The 20897-nt window shown below is 43.3% G+C and overlaps 1 protein-coding gene across 1 annotated transcript; it reads right to left on the bottom strand.

The window, feature by feature from the left end:
• Positions 1-10856: 10856 nt before the first annotated feature.
• On the bottom strand, positions 10857-14772 carry LOC101617847 (T-cell surface glycoprotein CD1e, membrane-associated). Its single transcript, XM_045138598.1, has 6 exons — positions 14657-14772; positions 13146-13439; positions 12331-12606; positions 11549-11827; positions 11082-11176; positions 10857-10967 (listed from the first exon to the last, which is right to left on the bottom strand). Exons 1-6 carry the CDS (start codon positions 14706-14708, stop codon positions 10941-10943), a joined length of 1023 nt encoding a protein of 340 aa, XP_044994533.1. The 5' UTR covers positions 14709-14772; the 3' UTR covers positions 10857-10940.
• Between the last annotated feature and the right edge of the window lie 6125 nt (positions 14773-20897).

Raw genomic sequence — 20897 nt, 5'->3', positions numbered from 1 at the left:
TCATGCTGCTCTTTCCACACTCAGCCGCATTGCTGACCCCCCACTCCAACAACATAGACACCAACGTCGGCAGCAAGCAACCGGTACCCCTTCTCCCTCTCTGTGTGCAATGTTTGGACAGCTGAAGAGAATGCGTTAGGCATGGGAGGAAGGGTGCTGCTTCTCTCACGAAGACACTGCGTCAGGCTGGGCTCTAGGGGAACTGAACAAACAGAATATGGGGAGATATGGATTGTGGAAATTTAAGTGCAATTTTTGGTTTGTTATTCTTATGCTAGAACAAGGGAAGGTGTCACAAATCCTATTTTATTTTGTAAGGACAAAATTTCCAAATCATTCATTTTCTTTTTATTGACTGTAATGAATTTTCAAAAAAAAATCATCTATCACCTGAGAGAAGTTGAGAAACACAGACATAAAATATAAAGAAGGGGGAATGGTAAAAATGTGTGCTAAAGATACAGGCAGGGTATTGCAGGTCGGCATTATTTTGATGTGATCTCATAAGAACCGGAAGCCTTGTGTTCATAAAGTATTCTGAAGATCAGCCCCAGAGACCCACAAGTATGTGTTTAGGCACAGTTGCCAGCTCCTAGTGCCCTCTTCTACTTCCTGTGTCGGTTGCCTTTGCTGCCATCCATGCAGGGGGCCCACGATTGTGGGCTCAGCACAGCCACCCGCCCCTTGCACCTGTTTTCCTGCCCACATCGCACGCATCACCTTTGCCCCGTGGGATCCCGCACACATGAGCTGTGAGCTGATGCCTGCTCCCTGAGTGTGACTTCCTTTCCAGTTTTTTTTTGTTTTTTTTTGTTTTGTTTTGTTTTGTTTTGTTTTTCAAGGTAGGGTCTTACTCTGGCTCAGGCTGACCTGAAATTCACTCTGTAGTCTCAGGGTGGGCTCGAACACTCAGCGATACTCCTACCTCTGCCTCCCGAGTGCTGGGACCTTTCCAGTTTTAATGTTATTAACGTGGGTGTTCTCTTTCCTTCCTTCCTTCCTTTCTTCCTTCCTTCCTTTCTATTTTTGGTGGCTAGAGGTTCATCAATCTTGCTTATCTTTTCAAAGAACCAAGTCTTTGTTTCATAGATTCTTTTCATTGTGTTTTTATTTCTACTTCATTGATTTCTGCTTTATATTTCTTTTCGTGTAGTAATTTGGGGATTGGATTGTTTTGGCATTTCTAAAATCTTCAGGTGTGTCATTATGCATTTGTAATCCCTTTGTTTTTGTAATGTAGGCTCTTAAAACTGTAAAATTACCTCTTGGGGCTACTTTCATTATATCCCATATGTTATGCTGTATTTTTTTTTCATTTTCAGAAAATTCTCAGAACTTTTTTATTTCCTGCTAAATTTCTTCAATGACTCCTTCATTATTTAATAGTATGTTGTTTCTGGGCTTGGAGTCTTAGCTAGAGAAATAAGACAAAAGAGATGCAAGTACAAAAGGAAGATGTCGCATTATTTTTATTTGTAAATAATATGAATCTACACACAAAAATCCTAATGACAAGCCAAGTGTGATGGTGCATGCCTTTAATCCCAGCACTTGGGAAGCAGAGGCAGGAGGATCACCTATCTCTCAAGGCCACCCTGAGACTACATAGTGAATTCCAGGTCAGTCTAATCTAGAGTGAAACCGCACCTTGAAAAAAAAAAAATCCTAAAGACTCCACCAGAAAACTCCTAGAGCTGATAAACACTTGGTAAAGTGGCAAGATGCAAAATCAACATATAAAAATCAGTAGCCTTCTTACATGGCAATGACAAACATACTGGAAAAAAAAAATCAAGGCAGCAGTCCTATTCACAATAGCTACAAAAAATTTACTATCTTGGAATAACCCTCACCAAGGAATTGAAAGATCTTGAAAATGAAAACATTAAAATACCGGAGAAAGATATTCAAGTATATACCAGAAGATGGAAAGAACATCTCCCAAGTTCATGGATTGGAATGATTAATTTGTGAAAGTGGCCAATCCACCAAAATCAATCTACAGACTCAGTGCAATCCTATTCAAAATTCCTTTGTTATTTTTCATAGAAATAGAAAAAACATCTTAAAATCATATGAAAGCATAAAAGAAGTAGGATTGTTATGAGTTAGAGGTCACCCTGAGACTATATAGTGAATTCCAAGTCAGCTTTGGCTCAAATCACAAAAACAAGGGCTGGAGAGATGGCTTAGTCATTCAGGCACTTGCCTGAGAAGCCTAAGGACCTATGTTCAACTCTCCAGATCTCACATAAGCCAGACACACAAAGGTGAGGCAAACACAAGGATGCACATGTCTACTAGGTGGTGTAAGTGTCTGCAGTTCAATTTCAGTGGCTGATGCCATGGCATGCCAATTCTCTCTCTCTCTCTCTGCCTCTCTAAAAAAATAAAAATAAATTGCCTGTGTACTGATAGTAGATAGCCACACATCGCTGGGATAAACCTCCAGACCAGGTACAGATTATGGGAGGAATGGCATTTATTTGAACCATATATATCTAGGGGAAGTTCCATAATGGCGAAGAAGTTGCCCCCCCTTTTACAGACCCAAGCACAGAGAAAAAGCCAACACTGAGACCATAAGCAAACATATTCAGGGTCTGTAAGCTAAATGTATGAGGGACTTCCAAGTAAGAACAGGTTTACAGTAATCTAGGCTATGTGTGGTTTAGTATGAGATAGGCATAGAATGTCAACTTACTGACTATTGAGATTAGGGAGATGGCTCAGTGGTTTAAAAGTACTTCCTTTCAAAGTCTGCTGGCCTGGGTTTGATTCCCCAGCTACCCATATAAAGCCAGATACACAAAGTGGTGCATGTGTTTGGAGTTCAACTGTAGCAGCAAGAGGTCCCGGTGCACCCATACTCTCTCTCTCTCCTCTCTCCCTCTCTCTATCTTTTTCTTTGTGAATAAATAGGAAAAGTATTTTTTTTAATTTATTTGAGAGCGACAGACACAGAGAGAATGACAGATAGAGGGAGGGAGAGAGAATGGGCGCACCAGGGCTTCCAGCCTCTGCAAACGAACTCCAGACATGTGCGCCCCCTTGTGCATCTGGCTAACGTGGGACCTGGGGAACCGAGCCTCAAACCGGGGTCCTTAGGCTTCACAGGCAAGTGCTTAACCGCTAAGCCATCTCTCCAGCCCAGGAAAAGTATTTTTAAGAAAGAATGTTAACTATTGGCTTAAGTAACATGAAGTAAACAAAAAATATATCTACTCTCTCTGTGGTTGATGCCCATTCATCCTGTTTGGTCACAGTGCTGCCTCAATCTTATACGCTCACTGGACTAGGTGCTACTTCAAAGCACTGCATCACACCTAAATAAAGCATCACAGAATGCCGAAGCAACTAAAAGGAGAAATTTTCAAAACTTAAAATATTCTTAGAGTTATAAACCTTGTGGAGGGAAGGCCATTAATAGTAGACCAGAAAATCGAGCCAGTACTGTGGTGGTTTGATTCAGGTGACCCCCATAAACTTAGGTGTTCTGAATGCCATGTCCCCAGCTGATGGAGATTTGGGAATTAACACCTCCTGGAGGGAGGCAGGCTTATGGGTGTTATAGCCAGTGTTCCCTTGCCAGTATTTGGCACACTCTCCTGTTGCTATGGTCTACCTTATGTGGGCCAGGGGGTGATGTCCACCCTCTGCTCATGTCATCATTTCCCCTGCCATTGTGGAGCTTCCCCTCAAGCCTGTAAGCCAAAATAAACCTCTTTTTTTTCCACAAACTTCTCTTGGTTGGGTGATTTCTACCAGCAATGCGAACCTGACTGCAACAAGTCCCCATTAGGAAATCTGTACACACTTAACCCAGGAATCCCAAACTACTCCCTGACACGGCAGAGCTTACACACAGGTGCCTTGGGACCCAGCCCTGTGGCCAGGCTTACACTTCGGCCAGCCAGGACTGCCTTTATTTGCATGGCCCTGTTTCATGAGACCCCTACTTGCGTGGCAGATTACACAACTGCACGTCACATGCACAGCAATTCATGTTAACCTTCCAGAGCTGCACACTGGCCAACCTGGGCTGTCTGTCACATGGCGCAAATTACATGCCAGGAAAGTGCACACAAAGAATCCCACGCTAACGGCAAAAGTGCTTCTCCCACATGGACCCCCAGCCCAGCTCTCTCTGCTACAGGCCATACTCAAGTTAATGCCAGCCTTTTGCCCTCTGGCCCTCTTGCAGGGCACCCCAAAACTATTCTTGCATACAGGATGACATCATTCACTGCCTGTCACTCTCTTGCCCACATACCGTAGAGGCAGGCCACCATTTTACTACAATCACCGCGTCTGCCACTGATGGCAGTGACACAAGAGCTGCTGCCTTATCCTGAATCTTCATGCTTGCCCATGCTGGGCTTCTGTATGTTTTAGTCAACCATTTGTTGGCACTTAAAATAATCATTTCTGAGCCCGGCGTGGTGGCGCACGCCTTTAGTCCCAGCACTCGGAAGGCAGAGGTAGGAGGATCGCCATGAGTTCAAGACCAGCCTGAGAATACAGAGTGAATTCCAGGTCAGCCTGGGCTAGAGTGAGACCCCATCTCAAAAAAGTTAGGACAGAAAGAAAAGAAAGAAAGAAGGAAGGAAGGAAAGAAGTCATTTCTGAGAGCTTTGAAGGTCTTTCCTGACCGGTGTCCTCCTCTGTCTCAAGACTGGGAGGACAACAAGACCACCAGCATGGCGCCTTGTCACTGAATATCATCCATAATCTACCTGTGGCTTCGCTAATCTCTGGTAGTAGGGAAAGTTACTCCAAGGGACACTAAGTCCTTACTTGCCTTGATGTTCAGTAGTTTGAGAACCTTGAAATGATCAGTTGCTCTCATTGGTCTAGTGATTTTGTTGTGAAGGAGTTAATCTTCTGCTGGGCACTAAATTACATAGACAAATAAAGAATTGGGTTAGGGTAACAAAAAGGTTCAGGAAAAAAAAAAGTTCCTCCAGGTGTGGTGGGTGCACACCTTTAATCCCAGCACCAGGGAGGCAGAGGTAGGAGGATTGCCTTGAGTTTGAGGCCAGCCTGAGACTACACAGTGAATTCCAGATCAGTCTGGGCTAGAGTGAGACCCTACCTCAAAAAAAAAAAAAAAAAAAAAAAAAAGATAAAACCAGTTTAAATGAAACTGAAGTAAAATGCTGAGACTTAATTATTTTACACCACACTTTTACACCACACTTAGGTTTTCCCTAACTCCACCCAGGTAACTGTTTCAGACCAGATCTTTCATCCAGTAGATGGCACATGTCTGTTTTTCTCAAAATTCTCTTCAAGCCATTTCAGCAAGTATAAGATAGAATTGAGAACAAGCAAAAATGAAAGTAAATATGAATTCAAGATTATAAATGTTGTTAGCTCATATCTTGCAGTGAGCAGTAACCAGAGCATGTTTTGGGAGCAGAATAAATGTTACTGAGAGCATGGATACTTTCCACTACTGCCAGCATAGCCACCGTATGCACTGTTCCTTTAGAAAGCCTCTTCCCTTCAACCTACATGGCACATAGGACCTGACATCTTGACTGGGATCTACCTGGGGCTGGAGTGCTTAAGTGACAGCAGCTGGCGTCCTTTGAGGAGTCCTCTCCCCTTCACTCAGTGGCTGCAACTATCTGCTGTCCAGGCGAGGCCTCAATCTGACTCCTGGCATTCACATCCTTGCAGCAGTCTTACTCCACACACTGCAGGGGCACTGGGGGAAGACCCTAAAGATCTTTCATTTGCCCTGGGAGCCCAAAGTAAGTTCCCGCACAGATGCAAGGGGGTTGAGAGCACTTCGTCTCCAAAGCAGACCAAGTGCCTCCAAAACGGAGATCCCAGCACCGCAAAGCAGACCAAGTACCTCCAGCACTGAGATCCCAGCACCGCAAAGCAGACCAAGTGCCTCCAAAACTGAGATCCCAGCACCGTAAAGCAGACCAAGTGCCTCCAGAACTGAGATCCCAGCACCGCAAAGCAGAGCGAAGACAAACCAGCACAAAGAACAGCAAACACGTTCCCAGGTACTCACAGGTGTGCCAGGAAGACGAACCTTCTCCAGATGGGTATGTCCAACATAATATGAAAAGCCAATCCCACAGCAGGGGACCCCCATGATAACTACAGAGGTGACTCCGGACAAAGAGCTCAAAAGCATGATTAGAAATACATGCAAAGTACTCAAGGACGACAGATAGCACATGAATAAATTTAATATGAATAAATTTAAAGACAACAGAAATAATGCCTACATGAATTCCAAGGGAATACAAATAAACAGCTAGATGAAATGAAGTCAGACTAAGATATGAATATGGAACTGGTGATAGTTTGAATGTGATAGTTTGTATGGCCCCATGGACTCAGGCATTATTTTTGTTTTTATTCACTTTTCTTTTTTTTTTTTTTTCTTTTTCTTTTTTTTTTTCGAGGTAGGGTCTCATTTTAGCTCAGGCTGACCTGGAATTCTCTATGTAGTCTCAGGGTGGCCTCGAACTCACAGCGATCCTCCTACCTCTGCCTCCCGAGTGCCGGGATTAAAGGCGTGTGCCACCATGCCCGGCTTCTTTTTGGTTTTTGAGGTAAGGTCTCACTCTAGCCCAGACTGACCTAGAATTCATTATGTGGTCTCAAGGAGGCTTTGAACTCACAGTGATCCTCCTACATCTGCCTCCAGAGTGCTGGGATTAAAGGCATGTGCTACCAGGCCTGACTGACTCAGTTATTTTTTGTTATCCTTTGTGCTTGAGCCCCTAGCAAGAAGACCCCTGTGTCACTGGTGGGAGGGGGGAGTGGATCTTCTTGTCCAACCCTAAGGTATATTTGGGGAAGGATCTTGATTCCAGCCCACAGGCATGGAGAGAACAGTCTGAGCTCTGGCAATTTGTGCTTGCTTATGGTGCTGACTGTTGGCAATGTCTCCACTTGGATCTATGAAAGGGAGCCAGCTTCTTCTGCCATTGATGGTATTCCCTTGGACTCTGCAAGTCTGAAATAAATTCCTTCCTCCCATAGACTATATCTGGTTGGATGCTTGTCCTAGAAAAGAGAAGATGACTGAAGTTAATTTGGTACCAGAGAAGTAGTGTTGTTGTTGATACAAAAAGACACAACTCTCACTCCAAAGGGGATAAGAGATAGTTTATTCTTGAGCCAATATGAGTGACCATGGACCCGGGAACACAGGCTTAGGTTACCCCAAATTCCATGTTCCAATGTGTTAACAATTTCATGAAGGTTTTATAGTTATAAAACATCACAAATCAAAGCACTTTTCAAATACACTGGCTGACCCTCAGGTAGGTGGGTTAAAGTAAAGCAGGAAAAATCTCCCCCACAGGCCTCAGATGCTGTCGGATAACATTCTTAGCCCTTGGGTTGGTGGAAGCTGAGGTCTGTTCTTGCATTCCAAAAAGGATTACACCTGATCAACTGAAAGTCATCAGGATGTTAGTTCAGACCCAGAGGTGTCTATTGAGGAGCTAAAGGTAGCCCAAGGTCATTTGGCTCTGACTTGCAACATTCCATCTCTCTGTGATCACAGGAGGTCCATTCAGCCTTGCTGGAAGTAGGTACAGCAGATAGAGCTGTTTCATGGGAATTTTAGTTCATATTGTGATAAATCTGACCATATGGATCTTGGTCTTTGGAATTTGTGCGCTGGAGGAATGTGGAAGGACTTGGTATTTTGGACTGCAGAAACCTTACAGAGTGGAAAGCCAAATTTCATGGGCTGTTCTTATGAGAACTTGAAAATGCTGAAAGCAGAGAGAATTATATACTGTGAAGGCTCAGCTCCTGAACTTTTGGAGTAGAGAAACTTCACAATGCTATAAGCAGAGTTTAGGGGGCCACTCTGATGAGTGTTTGAAATGCCAACATGCAGAGAGAAGTGTGAATTATGGAGGCTTTTCTTGTGAGGTTTCAAATGGGAAAGGACTTTATTATGCACTGGGCTAGAGGCAGTTCATGTGATGTTCTAGCAGGGGCACTGGCTGTCTGCCCATATCCCAAGAACTTGAGCAAAGGTGAATTCTGATGTGATGTACTGGTGTCTCTGGCAAGGGAAATCCAGATCAGAAGGATGTGAAGGATGTAAAATTTGGTGCAAAAGAACGTGTGGGTAGGTTTTGGTTCCAAGGCACAGAGACTGGCCATTTCAGCTCTAATTGTTTAAGAGATTATCACTACTAAGAATGGGCCTGCACTGCTCTGCATTAGGATAATAGGAGTGCTCATTCTTTTAAAAAGTGGGATCATGGAGGAAGAATACTGGAGTCTCCTGCATTTAAAAATGTGCTTCATTAACACCCCTTCTAGATAAACAGATTTTTCAGCATTGCCCACTTGAGTATTAGTTTGGGAAGCATTAATATGCAGGAAGTAGAGGGTCATGAATTATAGCATTTCTGGAGATGGCCACTGAGGCTAAGCGATGTGGGCAGGGATAAAGTCTCTTCATGGAAGCTATGGGGGCAGAGGCCATGGCATGGAGTGGTGAAGATGAACCATGAGTTGCAGTGGAGACCTCAGGATGTTGGGAGAGGCCAAAGATGGCCACAAAGGAAGTGAGAAGATACTGGCTACACCATTACTTACTCCAACCCAGCTCCACTGAAATTCTGTTTCTAGACAGTATTTGTATAATGGTGATTCATGTGCAGTTCCTTTGCACAAAATATTCTCCCTCTCACTAGACAAGGTTTGTTCCTTGTTTCTGCTTGAAGTCTTCTCTTAGATGCCACCTTCAATCTGCGACCAATCCATATTTGATATAATAGCCCAGATCTCCCCTGATTCAGTTCTTTTTTTAAAAATATTTTATTTATTTATTTATTTATTTGAGAGTGACAGACACAGAGAGAAAGACAGATAGAGGGGGAGAGAGAGAGAATGGGCGTGCCAGGGCCTCCAGCCTCTGCAAACGAACTCCAGACACGTGCGCCCCCTTGTGCATCTGGCTAACGTGGGACCTGGGGAACCGAGCCTTGAACCGGGGCCTTAGGCTTCGCAGGCAAGCGCTTAACCACTAAGTCATCTCTCCAGCCCACCTTATTCAGTTCTTAATTGCAGCAATGTTATTGTCTCATGTGCAATATTTTATCTACTCGTCGTCTGTCTCTGGGACCCTCCACTATTAATGCAGGGTCTGTAAACAAAGGGTATTTTATGCTGGTACTTCTGGATTCCATTAACTATTCTAGTATCATTCACATAATAGGCTTCCAATAATTATTTGTTCAGTGTGTAGTGTGACAATGAAGACTGATTGGGAGCAATCTTGCCTATTATACTTAGTAGTTATGTGACTTGTCTTTCCATCAATAGAATAGGAATATCTGTATCTACTCTGGAGTATTATAAGTATAATGCAAATTAATATGAATACACTACAAAGGAATGTCTGGCCTACTACAGGCTTTATTCAAATGATCTTAGCATTCACTCAGTTTTAACCATATAGGAGGTACTTCTCTTACTTGATATAAATAATCAAGCTCATATACAATATATGATCATTACTATATTATTTATTGATAACGAGACCTGTGTGATTTGTGCTACATTTTTGACAATGTTTTCACATGTGGAGCAAAATCTTAGAATATCTCATCCCCCAACCATATTTCTTTTCCTCCCGCTATTACTCCGCTCTACCTCCATATCACATGTGTTCTGCTGTCTCCGCCCCCCCAACTTAAAGCCACTTGCCCCCACCATGGGGATTCTAAATTCTTAACCTGTATAGACATTCACTCTGAATGTCTGAATTCACTACACACCTGGAAATGCAAAGCTAGGATCTGCATATGATAGAGAACATGCAGTGTCTATGTTTCTGAGTTGGGTAACCTCACTCAATATAATCTTTTCTAGTTCCATTCATTTTCCCATAAATTTTACAATTTCATTTTTTTTACAGCTGAATAAAAGCTCATCATGTATATGATCCACATCTTCATTATTCATTCATCAGTTGATGAGAATCTAGGCTGATTCCATTTACCAGCTATTGAAAACAGAGCAACAAAACATGGATGAGCAACTATCTCTGAAGTAGAATGTAGAGTCCTTAGGGTATACACCCAGGAGTGATCTAGCTGGGTCATAAGGTAGTTGTATTTTTAACTTTTTGAGAAACCTTTACACTGATATCCATAGTGTCTGTACCATTTCACATTCCTACCAACAGTGAATAAGAATCCAAGAGGAGCCATCTTAATAAGAACATTGTCAGATTATACAGAAATATCAATGAAGGACTGGATTAAGACAACAACAAAAAAGATGACATTACTTTATATGAAAGTAAACATAAATGAGCTAACATTTATTTATTGAAACATTACATTTAGTCACAATTAATAGCATAATTTTTCAAGATGGTGGAAAGTGAAAATACAGTGTAATTTGTTGAAAATTATGATTAAGTTCAAGACGGCAACTGTGGAACATTGGATCTAAATGTGCCCCTTAGGGTACAGGACTCTGCACCTACACAGGTACTTAAATCCTACCGCTAAGCATCTGAGATAGAAGAGCAAAACCCTAAATGCCCACATATTGGAGGAGGAGTGATGTGCACAGTCCAACTTGGGCATACAGATGAACTTTCAATTGACAATCCAGGCAATAGCCACAAGGAGAAAGCCAACATGGTGCTGGAATATGAAAATATAGGCTCTGAAAGATTTCCGTATCTTTGCTTTAAAAACTGTTTGAATAAGCTCATATCTTCTTTAGTAGACATGAATCATATTTAAGAAGCAGATAAGGATCTTAGGTATGAGGTAAACTCATGTTACCAGCATCATTTTAGGCTTGATTTCCACTTTAAGATTCTATTTTTGGTCCATGATTCTTGTGCCAAGCAGAGACAAGGTTCTGAATACCTAAAGTCCTGGGTTTTAGCGCCAATGGAAAAGACAGTCTTCGGTATTTTAGGAGAAAGAATGCTTGGGTGTGAGCTGTGGGAAAAGAAGAAAATGTTAACCTCAAAGAAAGGGAGTCAGAAGGAGAGGGGAGAAGATACAAGAACAAGCTGACAGAGGTTGGCGGAACACGGACTAACGAAGAGGCACCTGTGTTTTCGGTAACAAGAGTCCAGAACGAGCAGCATGACAAGGATGGCCATGAAAGTCACACAGGTCAGCAGGAGGAGGGGGGGGGTGTCCACCTGGTTGAGGAAAATCAATACGTCAGTCTATAAAACACCCCTATTCCTTCACAGCCAGCATTTCTCGTTGTCAAGGGACTCACAGAGCTGCTAAGGCTTTCATCTCTGACTTTTCAGAACTTGAGTTTCAATTGTACCTAATCCTTCATTTCCCCTCCATACTCCTCCAACAATCACCAGTTCTCCTCTTCTTTCTTTTCAGTATCTCTCATTCCCTCCTTCCATAGTTTCTTTCAAGTTGAACTGCACTTTTTCTCTACCCTTCTTTATTTGCATTCTTGTGTCTGTCATCCCACACATTTCCCCTTGTCCTCACTCCTAATCTCAAAGACTGCCTGCAGTCATTCCCTGCCAAGCCCCGGATCTCCTCACCCCAGTAGAGGACAATGTCCCGTCCCCCAAGGCTGCTGTGCTTCACGCGGCAGGCCAGGCCTGCTGCCTTCCCGGCCTCCACATCCAGGGTGGCTCGCAGATACCACGTCCCGTCAGCATTGGGCAGGGTGTCACCTCTCTGGGTGCCCTTCTGCTCCTGCTCACCCATCACCCACATCACCCACACGGGCTTTGGGTAGAAGCCAGAGACATGGCATGCCAGCCTCAGATGGTCATGCCCAGGGCCGGGGCTACTGGAGAGCCAGGCTTCAGGCTTCACTGGACAGGATGAGATGAGGAAAAATGAAGCTCCAGGAACATTTCAGGCCAGAGATAAGACCATGAGTGCCTTAGCAGTTTGTGTAGTCACTTCTTTTTTGTCACATAATCCACAAACCATATTCTCTTAGTCTAGCCTCTCATGGTGTGTTTTAAATGATAATGAAATATAAAAAATTACAAACAAAACAAATTACAACCAAGAGTAAAAGCACTAGGGGCAGGAGGGAGAGAAGGTTGACCCACCTCACTCTCTAGCTAAGGACAGGAGGGGGGAAGGTTGACCCACCTTGCTCTCTAGCTAAGGATGGGAGAGGAGATTGGCCCACCTTGCTCTCTAGCTAAGGACAGGAGAGGGAGAAGGTTGGCCCACCTTGCTCTCTAGCTAAGGACAGGAGAGGGAGAAGGTTGGCCCACCTTGCTCTATAGCTAAGGATGGGAGAGGAGAAAGTTGGCCCACCTTGCTCTCTAGCTAAGGGCGGGAGAGGAGGAGGTTGGCCCACCTTGCCGCTCCAGTTCTGCCCTTCCTGCTTCAAGGAGACCTGCTAGATAGCAAGGGCAGGTTTGTTCAAGCAGATGCTGCAGTAGTTCCTTAAGATCTCTGTAGCCATTGAGCATCCTGCAGACATTCTGAGCAGGGATCCCTGCTCCTGGAGATGGCTCCCATGAGTTGCCTTGGAAACTCAAGAAATCAGATCCTTTGTATGCTCCACGAAAGAAGCCCACTGAGTTCCCAGCATGTACTGTACAGCCAGATAACATCTGGAGCTCAAAGGGGTCTGAGGTTGGACAGAAAAGGGAATTAGTATGGGAAAAGTGACATGGTGGGAACACCATAATCTAGAGAATAATGGGATGTGAGACCAAAAAAAAAAAAAGAAAGGCTGAAGAATCTGACTGGAGGCCAGAGCTAAGATGAGAAATGAGGAAGAAAATTTATGGAAAGAAATCTGAAAATAGTGGAAGTACTTCGTACTAATTATAGGGATGTGATTGACGGAAAGGCTGGCAGGAAAACAGGAGACTGGTATGGAAACACTTAAATAGGAGCAGGGTGGCATACATGTCAGGCCATGTAATGTTCATGCCACAAAAAGAGCAGGCAGGACGTCTCCAGAAGCACGGAGAGGGATACACCCTACGGGCCCTGCTGTGCGTGCAGCCGGAAGGGCTGTTGGTGGAGAATGAACACAGGAGGGAGGATGAGCCAACATGCCAGCAAGTCAGTTCAGGAAGGTCGAAGGATTGTCAAAGCCTGCCCTTCCCCTTTAAAGGTGGGCAGAGGTCTCAGGAAGATCAGTTTGGGACAAAAACTTACATTCCAACTGAAACTGAGTGGCGAAGGCCTGTACTTCTCGAGTAAAACCATGGAAATACAACTGGAACAGAGCCTGAAGGTTCCTCCACTCCTCCTCGGTGAAGTTTCCCCGGGACCAGGGCTTCAGAAAGCGGATGGTGCCCGTGACACTATCCCAGACATGCACCTGCAGCTCGCCCAGCCAGCCCGAGCCCTCGGCATGTGCCCAGCTATGGTTAGCAAAGGAGGCAATGTGGAGTATATGGAAGGAGAGAGGCTCTTCTCCTGCTGACCAAGGTCCTGGAGCCTGTGGAGCTGAGAGAGTGGGAGTGTCCAGTGGAGGTGGAGATATAGAATCATGTTAATCAGTTATGGAATCTGGAAGAAGATGAGGCAGGGTATAAAAGGAAATACGAAGATAGTAATAAGTTGCATGCATCCCAGTAGGCCAACTTTCTTTTTACAAAAATTAGATAGAAAGTGGGACTAGATGTGGGGGTAGAAACATGGCTCAGCTGTTAAAGATACTTGCTTGCAAAGCCTGACAGCCCGAATTCAATTCCCCAGTAGCGGTGCATGCATCTGGAGTTCATTCGCAGGGGCAAGATGCCCTGGCACTTTTTCTTGTTCTCTCTCTCTTTCATTTGTTCACTCAGTTTCTCTCTCTCCTTGCAAATAAATACATTAAAAAAAAAAAAAAAGAGGGCTGGCCAGGTGTAGTGGCGCATGTCTTTAATCCCAGCACTCGGGAGGCAGAGGTAGGATGATCCCCGTGAGTTTGAGACTATCCTGAGATTACAGGGTGAATTCCAGGTCAGCATGAGCTACGGTGAGACCCTACCTCGAAAACCCCCCAAAAAAGAATAAAAGAAGGCTGGATGGGCTAAAGAGATGATTTAGTGGTTAAGGCACTTGCCTGTGAAGCCTAAGGACCCATGTTTGACTCCCCAAATCCCTCGTAATACAGATGCACAAGGTGACACATAGGCAAGGTCATGCGTACGTACAAGGTGACACACACATCTGGAATTCAATTACAGTGGCTGGAGGCCCTGGCGCACCAATTCTCTCTCTCTCTCTCTCCCTCATGACAAAAAAGAGGGTGGGTTAAGGCACTTGCCTGCAAACCCTGATGACCTCAGCTCAGTTCCCCAGTACCCACATAAAGCCAGATGCACAAAGTGGTGCATGCATCTGGAGTTAGTTCACAATGGATAGAGGCCTCTCTCTGTGTCTCTGTCTTTCTTCTCTCTGTCTTTCTCTGTTTGTAAATAAAATAAAATAAAATAAAATAAAATAAAATAAAATAAAATAAAATAAAATAAAATAAAATAAAATAAAATAAAATAAAGAAACTGAGATGGAATACTTCTCTTCCTGGAACTAGCCTGAAATGCAGATTCCAAAGGCATTTTGTTAGAAATATTACTCCCTTCAGCCAAGTAGCCCTCCCAGATCCTCCTCTCCTGCTGTGACCGACACAGGCAACCTTGTGCATGTCCCATGCCAGAGAAGTCCCATACCAGTTGTACCTGTCCCATGCCAGAGAAGTCCCTCAAAGAGCAGGAGGAACAGGGGCAACATTGATTGAAGTGTGGAAGAATTGGCCAGGAAACTGCCCTCAGCAGCCAGGTGTCCGCTCCCTATACCCACTCTCGCTCAGATGGCACTGACGCCCGCCTTCCTTTGCAGCACAGACTAGACTCTGCCTCTTCTCGCTTCCCTATTTCACAAAGCGCAGGGCTCACCTCCGTCACAGCCTCCCACGGTCTCTCATTTCCCCCTCGGTTTCTTCCAGTCCTGGGTTTCAGAGTTTTGCCCTCTCATATCTGTGCCCTCCTGGCCTCCCATTTTGTGTGAACTGCTCTAGAAGGTGTCTGACTCTCAGATGAAGTTGGTAGTCTGTCATCTAGATAGAAAACATCTGTCTGACACCTGGACTCCCTTCTTCCCTCTTCTTTCTCCTCCTTCCAATCCCTATGACCCCCCCCCCCCGCTTTTTTAAAAACCTGAGTCTGCCTTTTCTCTTCTCACTGGTCCTGTCTGTCTTCCATGTCCTCTCAGTCATTTCTCCTTGCTCTGTTCTCATCAAAGTCACCATGAGAAGACACCAGGCGTCTTGTGTGTGGCTGTACAATCTATGGGAATCGCTATAATCCACAGGTGGGGAAGGGAGCAACAATGATTCAGCAGTGCCAGTTATCGGTTAAGCTAAAGAAAATCCCCCTTTGCTCAGTTTCTCCCAGATAAAGCAAACATCACAGCTGAAGGAGTTTACAAGTGTGCTTTACCTAGAAGTGGTGAACTGCGTGGCCAGTAGGAGTGGTTTGGGGGAAGCACACGGGTTCCCTTGGTGTCTACTTCTCTATCAGTGAGATAAGCATGTCAAGCAGTGTGTGGGTAGCTGCACACGGGCAGAAGGGGGACAAGCGTGGGCATTTCCCGTAGAAGGTCCTGGCAGCAAGCGCTGTGCCCCTTAGTAGGACCTTTGAGGCAGTAGTTTTGTTGGGTGCAGCGACTGTAGGGACTGGAGTATCCATGTGGTCCTGCAGGTTCTCCAGGCATGTACACTCTAATACTTCCTTTTTCCATTGCCATGACAACGTATCTGACAAAAGCAACATATTGATTTCCATAATGGCTGTACAAGCTTATAGTCCCACTAATAGTTAAATAAGGTTTCTCTTTCTCCATATCCTTGCCAGCATTTGTTGTAGTTTGTTTTCTTGATGATAGCCAGTCTGACAAGAGTGACATGAAATCCCTGTGTAGTTTTCATTTCATGTCGCTCATCATTTTTCTTTATAGCTGAGAAAAACTCCATTGTGTGTGCCCTATGCAGTCTTTGTCACTATGGCCTGTATTATAACTTAAGGTCAGGAATTATGATAACTCCAATAGCTCTTTAGGTTTGTTTTGGTTATATGTGGGTTTTGTGTTTCCATAGAAATCATTGGATTGTTTTTCTAGTCTTGGAAGAATGTCATTGGAATTTTAATGGGAATAGCATAGAACTGTAGATTACTTTTGGTAACATAGACAATTTCACAATATTGATTTGGTCAGTATAATAGCATAGTAGGTCTCTCCAATGCTTTGTGTCTTCTTTAATTCCTTTCTTCAGTGTCAATGTTTTCCTTGTAGAGGTATTTTACATCCCTTGTGAGGCTTATTCTTAGGCACATTTCTTAGAGGGAGTTATTGTGAATGACAAAAAATGGGTTATTATGACAGACATCAATGAAATCCAAAAAAGCAATAGAGAATACTGTGAAAAATTACATTCCACAAAGCTTGAAAGCCTATAGGAAGTGGGTACATTTTTAAATGCATATGATATACTAAAATTAAAGCCAGATGATATAAACAATTTAGACACACCTATAATGAGCAATGAGACTGACTCAGTAATTAAAATTCTCCCCACAGAGAAAATCCCAGAGCCAGATGGATTCCCCGCTGAATTCTGTCAAATGTTTAAAAAAGATCTAATACCAACACTTCTCAAGCTCTTCCACAAAATAGAAAGGGAGGGAATACTTTAGAACTCATCCTATATGTATACTCCGTATCTGTTGGATAGAATGTTCTGTATATAGCCATTAATATCTGACATATTTAAATCAGAAGATTACTTATTGATTATTAATTCGAATGACTTAGTTAAAGATTAGACTGGGGTATAGAATTAACTTATTGTATTAACACCTAACTTTTATTCAATTAGTGTGTTTTTCATAAAATTGGAAGCCCCAAAATTTGGTTTATATGCATTTACAATTTTTACATATTGTGTTCAAATTGTTCTCTTCTTTATCTCTTCTGACTAATTTTGGTTTGAAATTGTCTCTGACAGATAATCTTCATTGTCACCGTGACTTGACAGTAAATGTGTAGGGCAAGCGTATTGTTCCTGTTTGAGTATGTCTGTGAGGGTGTTTCAAGAGAGCGCTGAGTGATGCAGATCCACCCTCAATGTGGGCAGTACCATATTATGACCCTGGGTAATGGAGGTAACGGAGCCATAAGAAAACCTACTGAGTAATCAAATTCACCTTTATTGACTTCCTGATCTATCCAGTTATGAGCAAGTTTTCACTGACATAGCCAATGCCTGTTACCCCATGATGGATTCTATATCCCAAACCATCAACCAAAATAAACATTTCTTCCCTCAAATTTCTTCTTGTCACTTATTTGGTCATGAAATTAAGAAAACGAATCCAGCCGGGTGTGGTGGCACATCCCTTTAATCCCAGCATTCGGGAGGCAGAGGTAGGAGGATCATCCTGAGTTCAAGGCCACCCTGAGATACATAGTGAGCTTCCAGGTCAGCCTGGGCTAGAGTGAGACTCTACCTTGAAAAACCAAAAAAAAAAAGAAAAGAAAGAAAGCAAAAAATAAATAAATAAAACGAATCCATCTATTTATGAGATACGGGAATGGTGAAAGCAGTTTGTTTTTGGCTTACATTTGGTGGAAACATTTACTTGCACCCTTTGATTCTCAAATAGTGGGTGCCTTTGTGATATATGTATCTTGGAGATGGCAGGTGATTTTTTGTTTGTTTGTTTGTTTTTAATTCAGTCATACAGACCCCATTGTTGGTGGGTTGAGGGTACTGACAGCTAGGGTTGTCACTGACAGAAGCTCATTGTTTCCTCTGGTTCTTCTGGCTGTGCTCTTGGTCGGGAGATTTACTGTTTGGTCTGTATTAGAGGCTTGCTGCTTTGCTGAATTTCTTTCTAGATTTCCTCTGTTAGTCTATTCTCTTACAATATTTATTTATTCCTGTGCTCTCACGATTAAGGCTACCTTATTTCTCTTCTGTGTATATACAGTATTCCTTCAAGTATCTCATGTACTGCTGGCATGGTGGTCATGGCCTTATGAACAATTATCTCAAAATGGTTTTTTCTGCATACATTTTAAAAGATAGCTTGTGGGATAGAGCAGTCTTGATTGGCACGTCACAGCTGGAACTATGTTGCTTGGAGCTTGTATTGGTTACTTTTTCATTATTGGGCCAAACTACCTGACCAGAAACAACTAATGGAAGGAAAAGTTTGTTTCTGGATTACAGTTTCAAGGTCAAATTTGCCATGGCAGGGAAAACACGATAGGAGCAGACAGCCAGAGTCACATCACCGCGTCAGCAGGGAAGAAGCAGTGAGAGAGCTGAATGCTCGACAGCTTTCCCCCTGTTATTCAGACCAGGAACTGTCAGCATTGTGCTCTACGTGCGGATAGCATGCTCACCCACAACAGAGTAATCTTTGGACAAGCCAAGCCCAGGGACATGAAAACTATGTGCCTTGGGTGGAGCTCCTGGGACACAAGGAACTCAGTCGCTTCTCCAAAGACTACATGACATGATAAGCATGACTCAGCAACTCGTGATCTGTCTTATGCCTGGACTCCCCATAGCTTTCACTTTCTTCAACTATCAATAAAAGCTGCAAGTCAAGTCAGCATGGGCTTCACTCCAGTGGAGCCCCCTCCTTCAAACTCTTTCTTGTGTTTCTTGTGGTCATTTTGCATTCCCTAGGTACCACTGGACTGTACCAAGAAGAAACCCAGCCCACAAAACAGTGCCTTGCACAGTTGGGGGGGGGGGTCCTTTACCTCAACTAGTGTAAACTAGAAAACCCCTCACAGGGCTGGAGAGATGGCTTAGTGGTTAGGCACTTGCCTGTGAAGCCTAAGGACCCTGGTTCAAGGATTAATTCCCCAGAACCCATGTAAGCCAGACACACAAGGTGGTGCATGCATCTGGAGTTCGTTTGCAGTGACTGGAGGCCCTGGCATTCCCATTCTTTCCCTTTTTTTCTCTCTCTCTCTCAAATAAATAAATAAAAATATACAGAAAACCAGCAGGTCAGACATCAAACCCTACAGCTCCACACCCAGCATCTAGGGGTCATGATGAAGTTCTGTGAGCTTGCTGGGCACAATCACCCGAGCTAGAGCCAGAGTCAGCAGCTTTTTTTTTTTTAATGGCCATCCTACAGTCCTTGCATCTTCAAAATACTGGGGTCACTACTGCCACCCACAGTTTATCTTCACAGCTTTACGCCATGACCTCACATGGCTTATATGCAGATATTTTAACCCTGCCTCACATTGTTATCATGTGCACTCCGTAACCTCATGTTCTGCATGTCTTGTGCTTCTAAATCCAGTACCAGATGGATTTTTAATTTCTCAAATTTGTAAATCCAAGGGTGGTGAGATAAAGATTGACCTTGAGGGGTGGGATATTCCTTCAATATTACTCTTTTTTGTCTCTTCCTTTCAAAAGAGTTTGCATTCTTATTATCTTAAACCTTTTTTTTCTATTTTTTTTTTAAATTTGCAAGCAGAGAGGGAAAGAGAGAGAGACATAGAGAAGAGAGACAGAGAGAGAATGGATGCATCAGGGCCTCCAGCCATTGCAAACAAACTCCAAATGCATGTGCTCCTTGTGCATCAGGCTTACATGGGTCCTGGGGAATCATACCTGGGTCTTTTAGCTTTGCAGGCAGAAGACTTAACCACTAAGACATCTCTCCAGCCCAACTTAAACCATTAATGGGTTGGGTTTCACACTTAGGACATCTTCCACATTATCCCAAAGCAGAACAACTGGCCATCTTTAATGATGGTAATCTCTTTAACCATTACAGCCTAATTGGGCTAAAATCAGTCTCTATGCCTGAAGACTTCAACCTGCTTACATTTTTTATGTGTCAACCTTTATATTTTCATATCTTTTTATTATTTTCTTCAACAAAATACAACACACTTCTAGTTTCAACTTCTCTCAGATTCTCAGTACATGGGCAGAATGCAGCCAGCTTCTCAGTGAGTAGCAAAGTTCTAACAAAGTCATCTCTTTCCCCTCTGAAACTTTATAAGTCAAGCCTTCACAAAGTATAGTACACTTCAAAGGTCTCCTCTCCGTGATTCCCTTCACTGTGCCCAACAAACCTGTCTACACTATGAAATCACAGCAGTTGTCTGTTTGACCTCTCCTGATTCAGCTCTTCTTTGCAGCATATCAGTACCTTATGAATAATGTTCAAGTTGTTCTTCTCTGTCTCTTTAGCCCTCAAAGATCATATTATGTAAAAAGAACTTAAGGAAAGAAACCATATGGTCATTTCAATGCATACAGAAAAGGCCTTTAACAAAACCAAATATCCTTTCAAGATTAAAAAAAAAAAAAAAAAGCCTGGAGAGATGAGGGATGGAGAAAACTTCTCAGCACATAATAAGGGATTAAAGGATAGATAGATACAGATAGATGAAACATATGCTAAGTGAAGTAAAACTCAAAGCATTTCACTAAGATTAGGAGCAAGAAAACAGGGTCTCCTTGTTCTATTTCTATTTATTAAGTGCTTGAAGTCATAGACAGAGCATTAAGACAAGAGAACTAAATGAAGGAGGGTTGTAAGCACAGGTCAGGCATATAACTTGGGGGTCTTTGCACCATTTCACATGAGGACCCCAGGATCTCTGGAATTTCCCTCTCAACACCACCAGGTCATGTTTTGTAATCTCAGTATTTGTGTTTCAAACTTTGTTTGTAAATATACCTTATGAAAACGTGGTTGTTATGTAGAATGGCTATGCATGTTTAACACAAGCACCCAGTGAATATGATCATGCACACACCCGTGAAAACTCCACCCCCAATAAGGTGCTCAGATATCTCTGTAATTTCCTCTCTCAGGGTGTGTGTGTGTGTGTGTGTGTGTGTGTGTATGCACACGTGTGTTTGTATGTTTG

The sequence above is a fragment of the Jaculus jaculus genome, chromosome 19, assembly GCF_020740685.1.
Source record: "Jaculus jaculus isolate mJacJac1 chromosome 19, mJacJac1.mat.Y.cur, whole genome shotgun sequence".
Classification (NCBI taxonomy): domain Eukaryota; kingdom Metazoa; phylum Chordata; class Mammalia; order Rodentia; family Dipodidae; genus Jaculus; species Jaculus jaculus.
The sequence above is the reverse complement of the archived record's forward strand: the minus strand, read 5'-3'. Positions and strand labels throughout refer to the sequence as shown.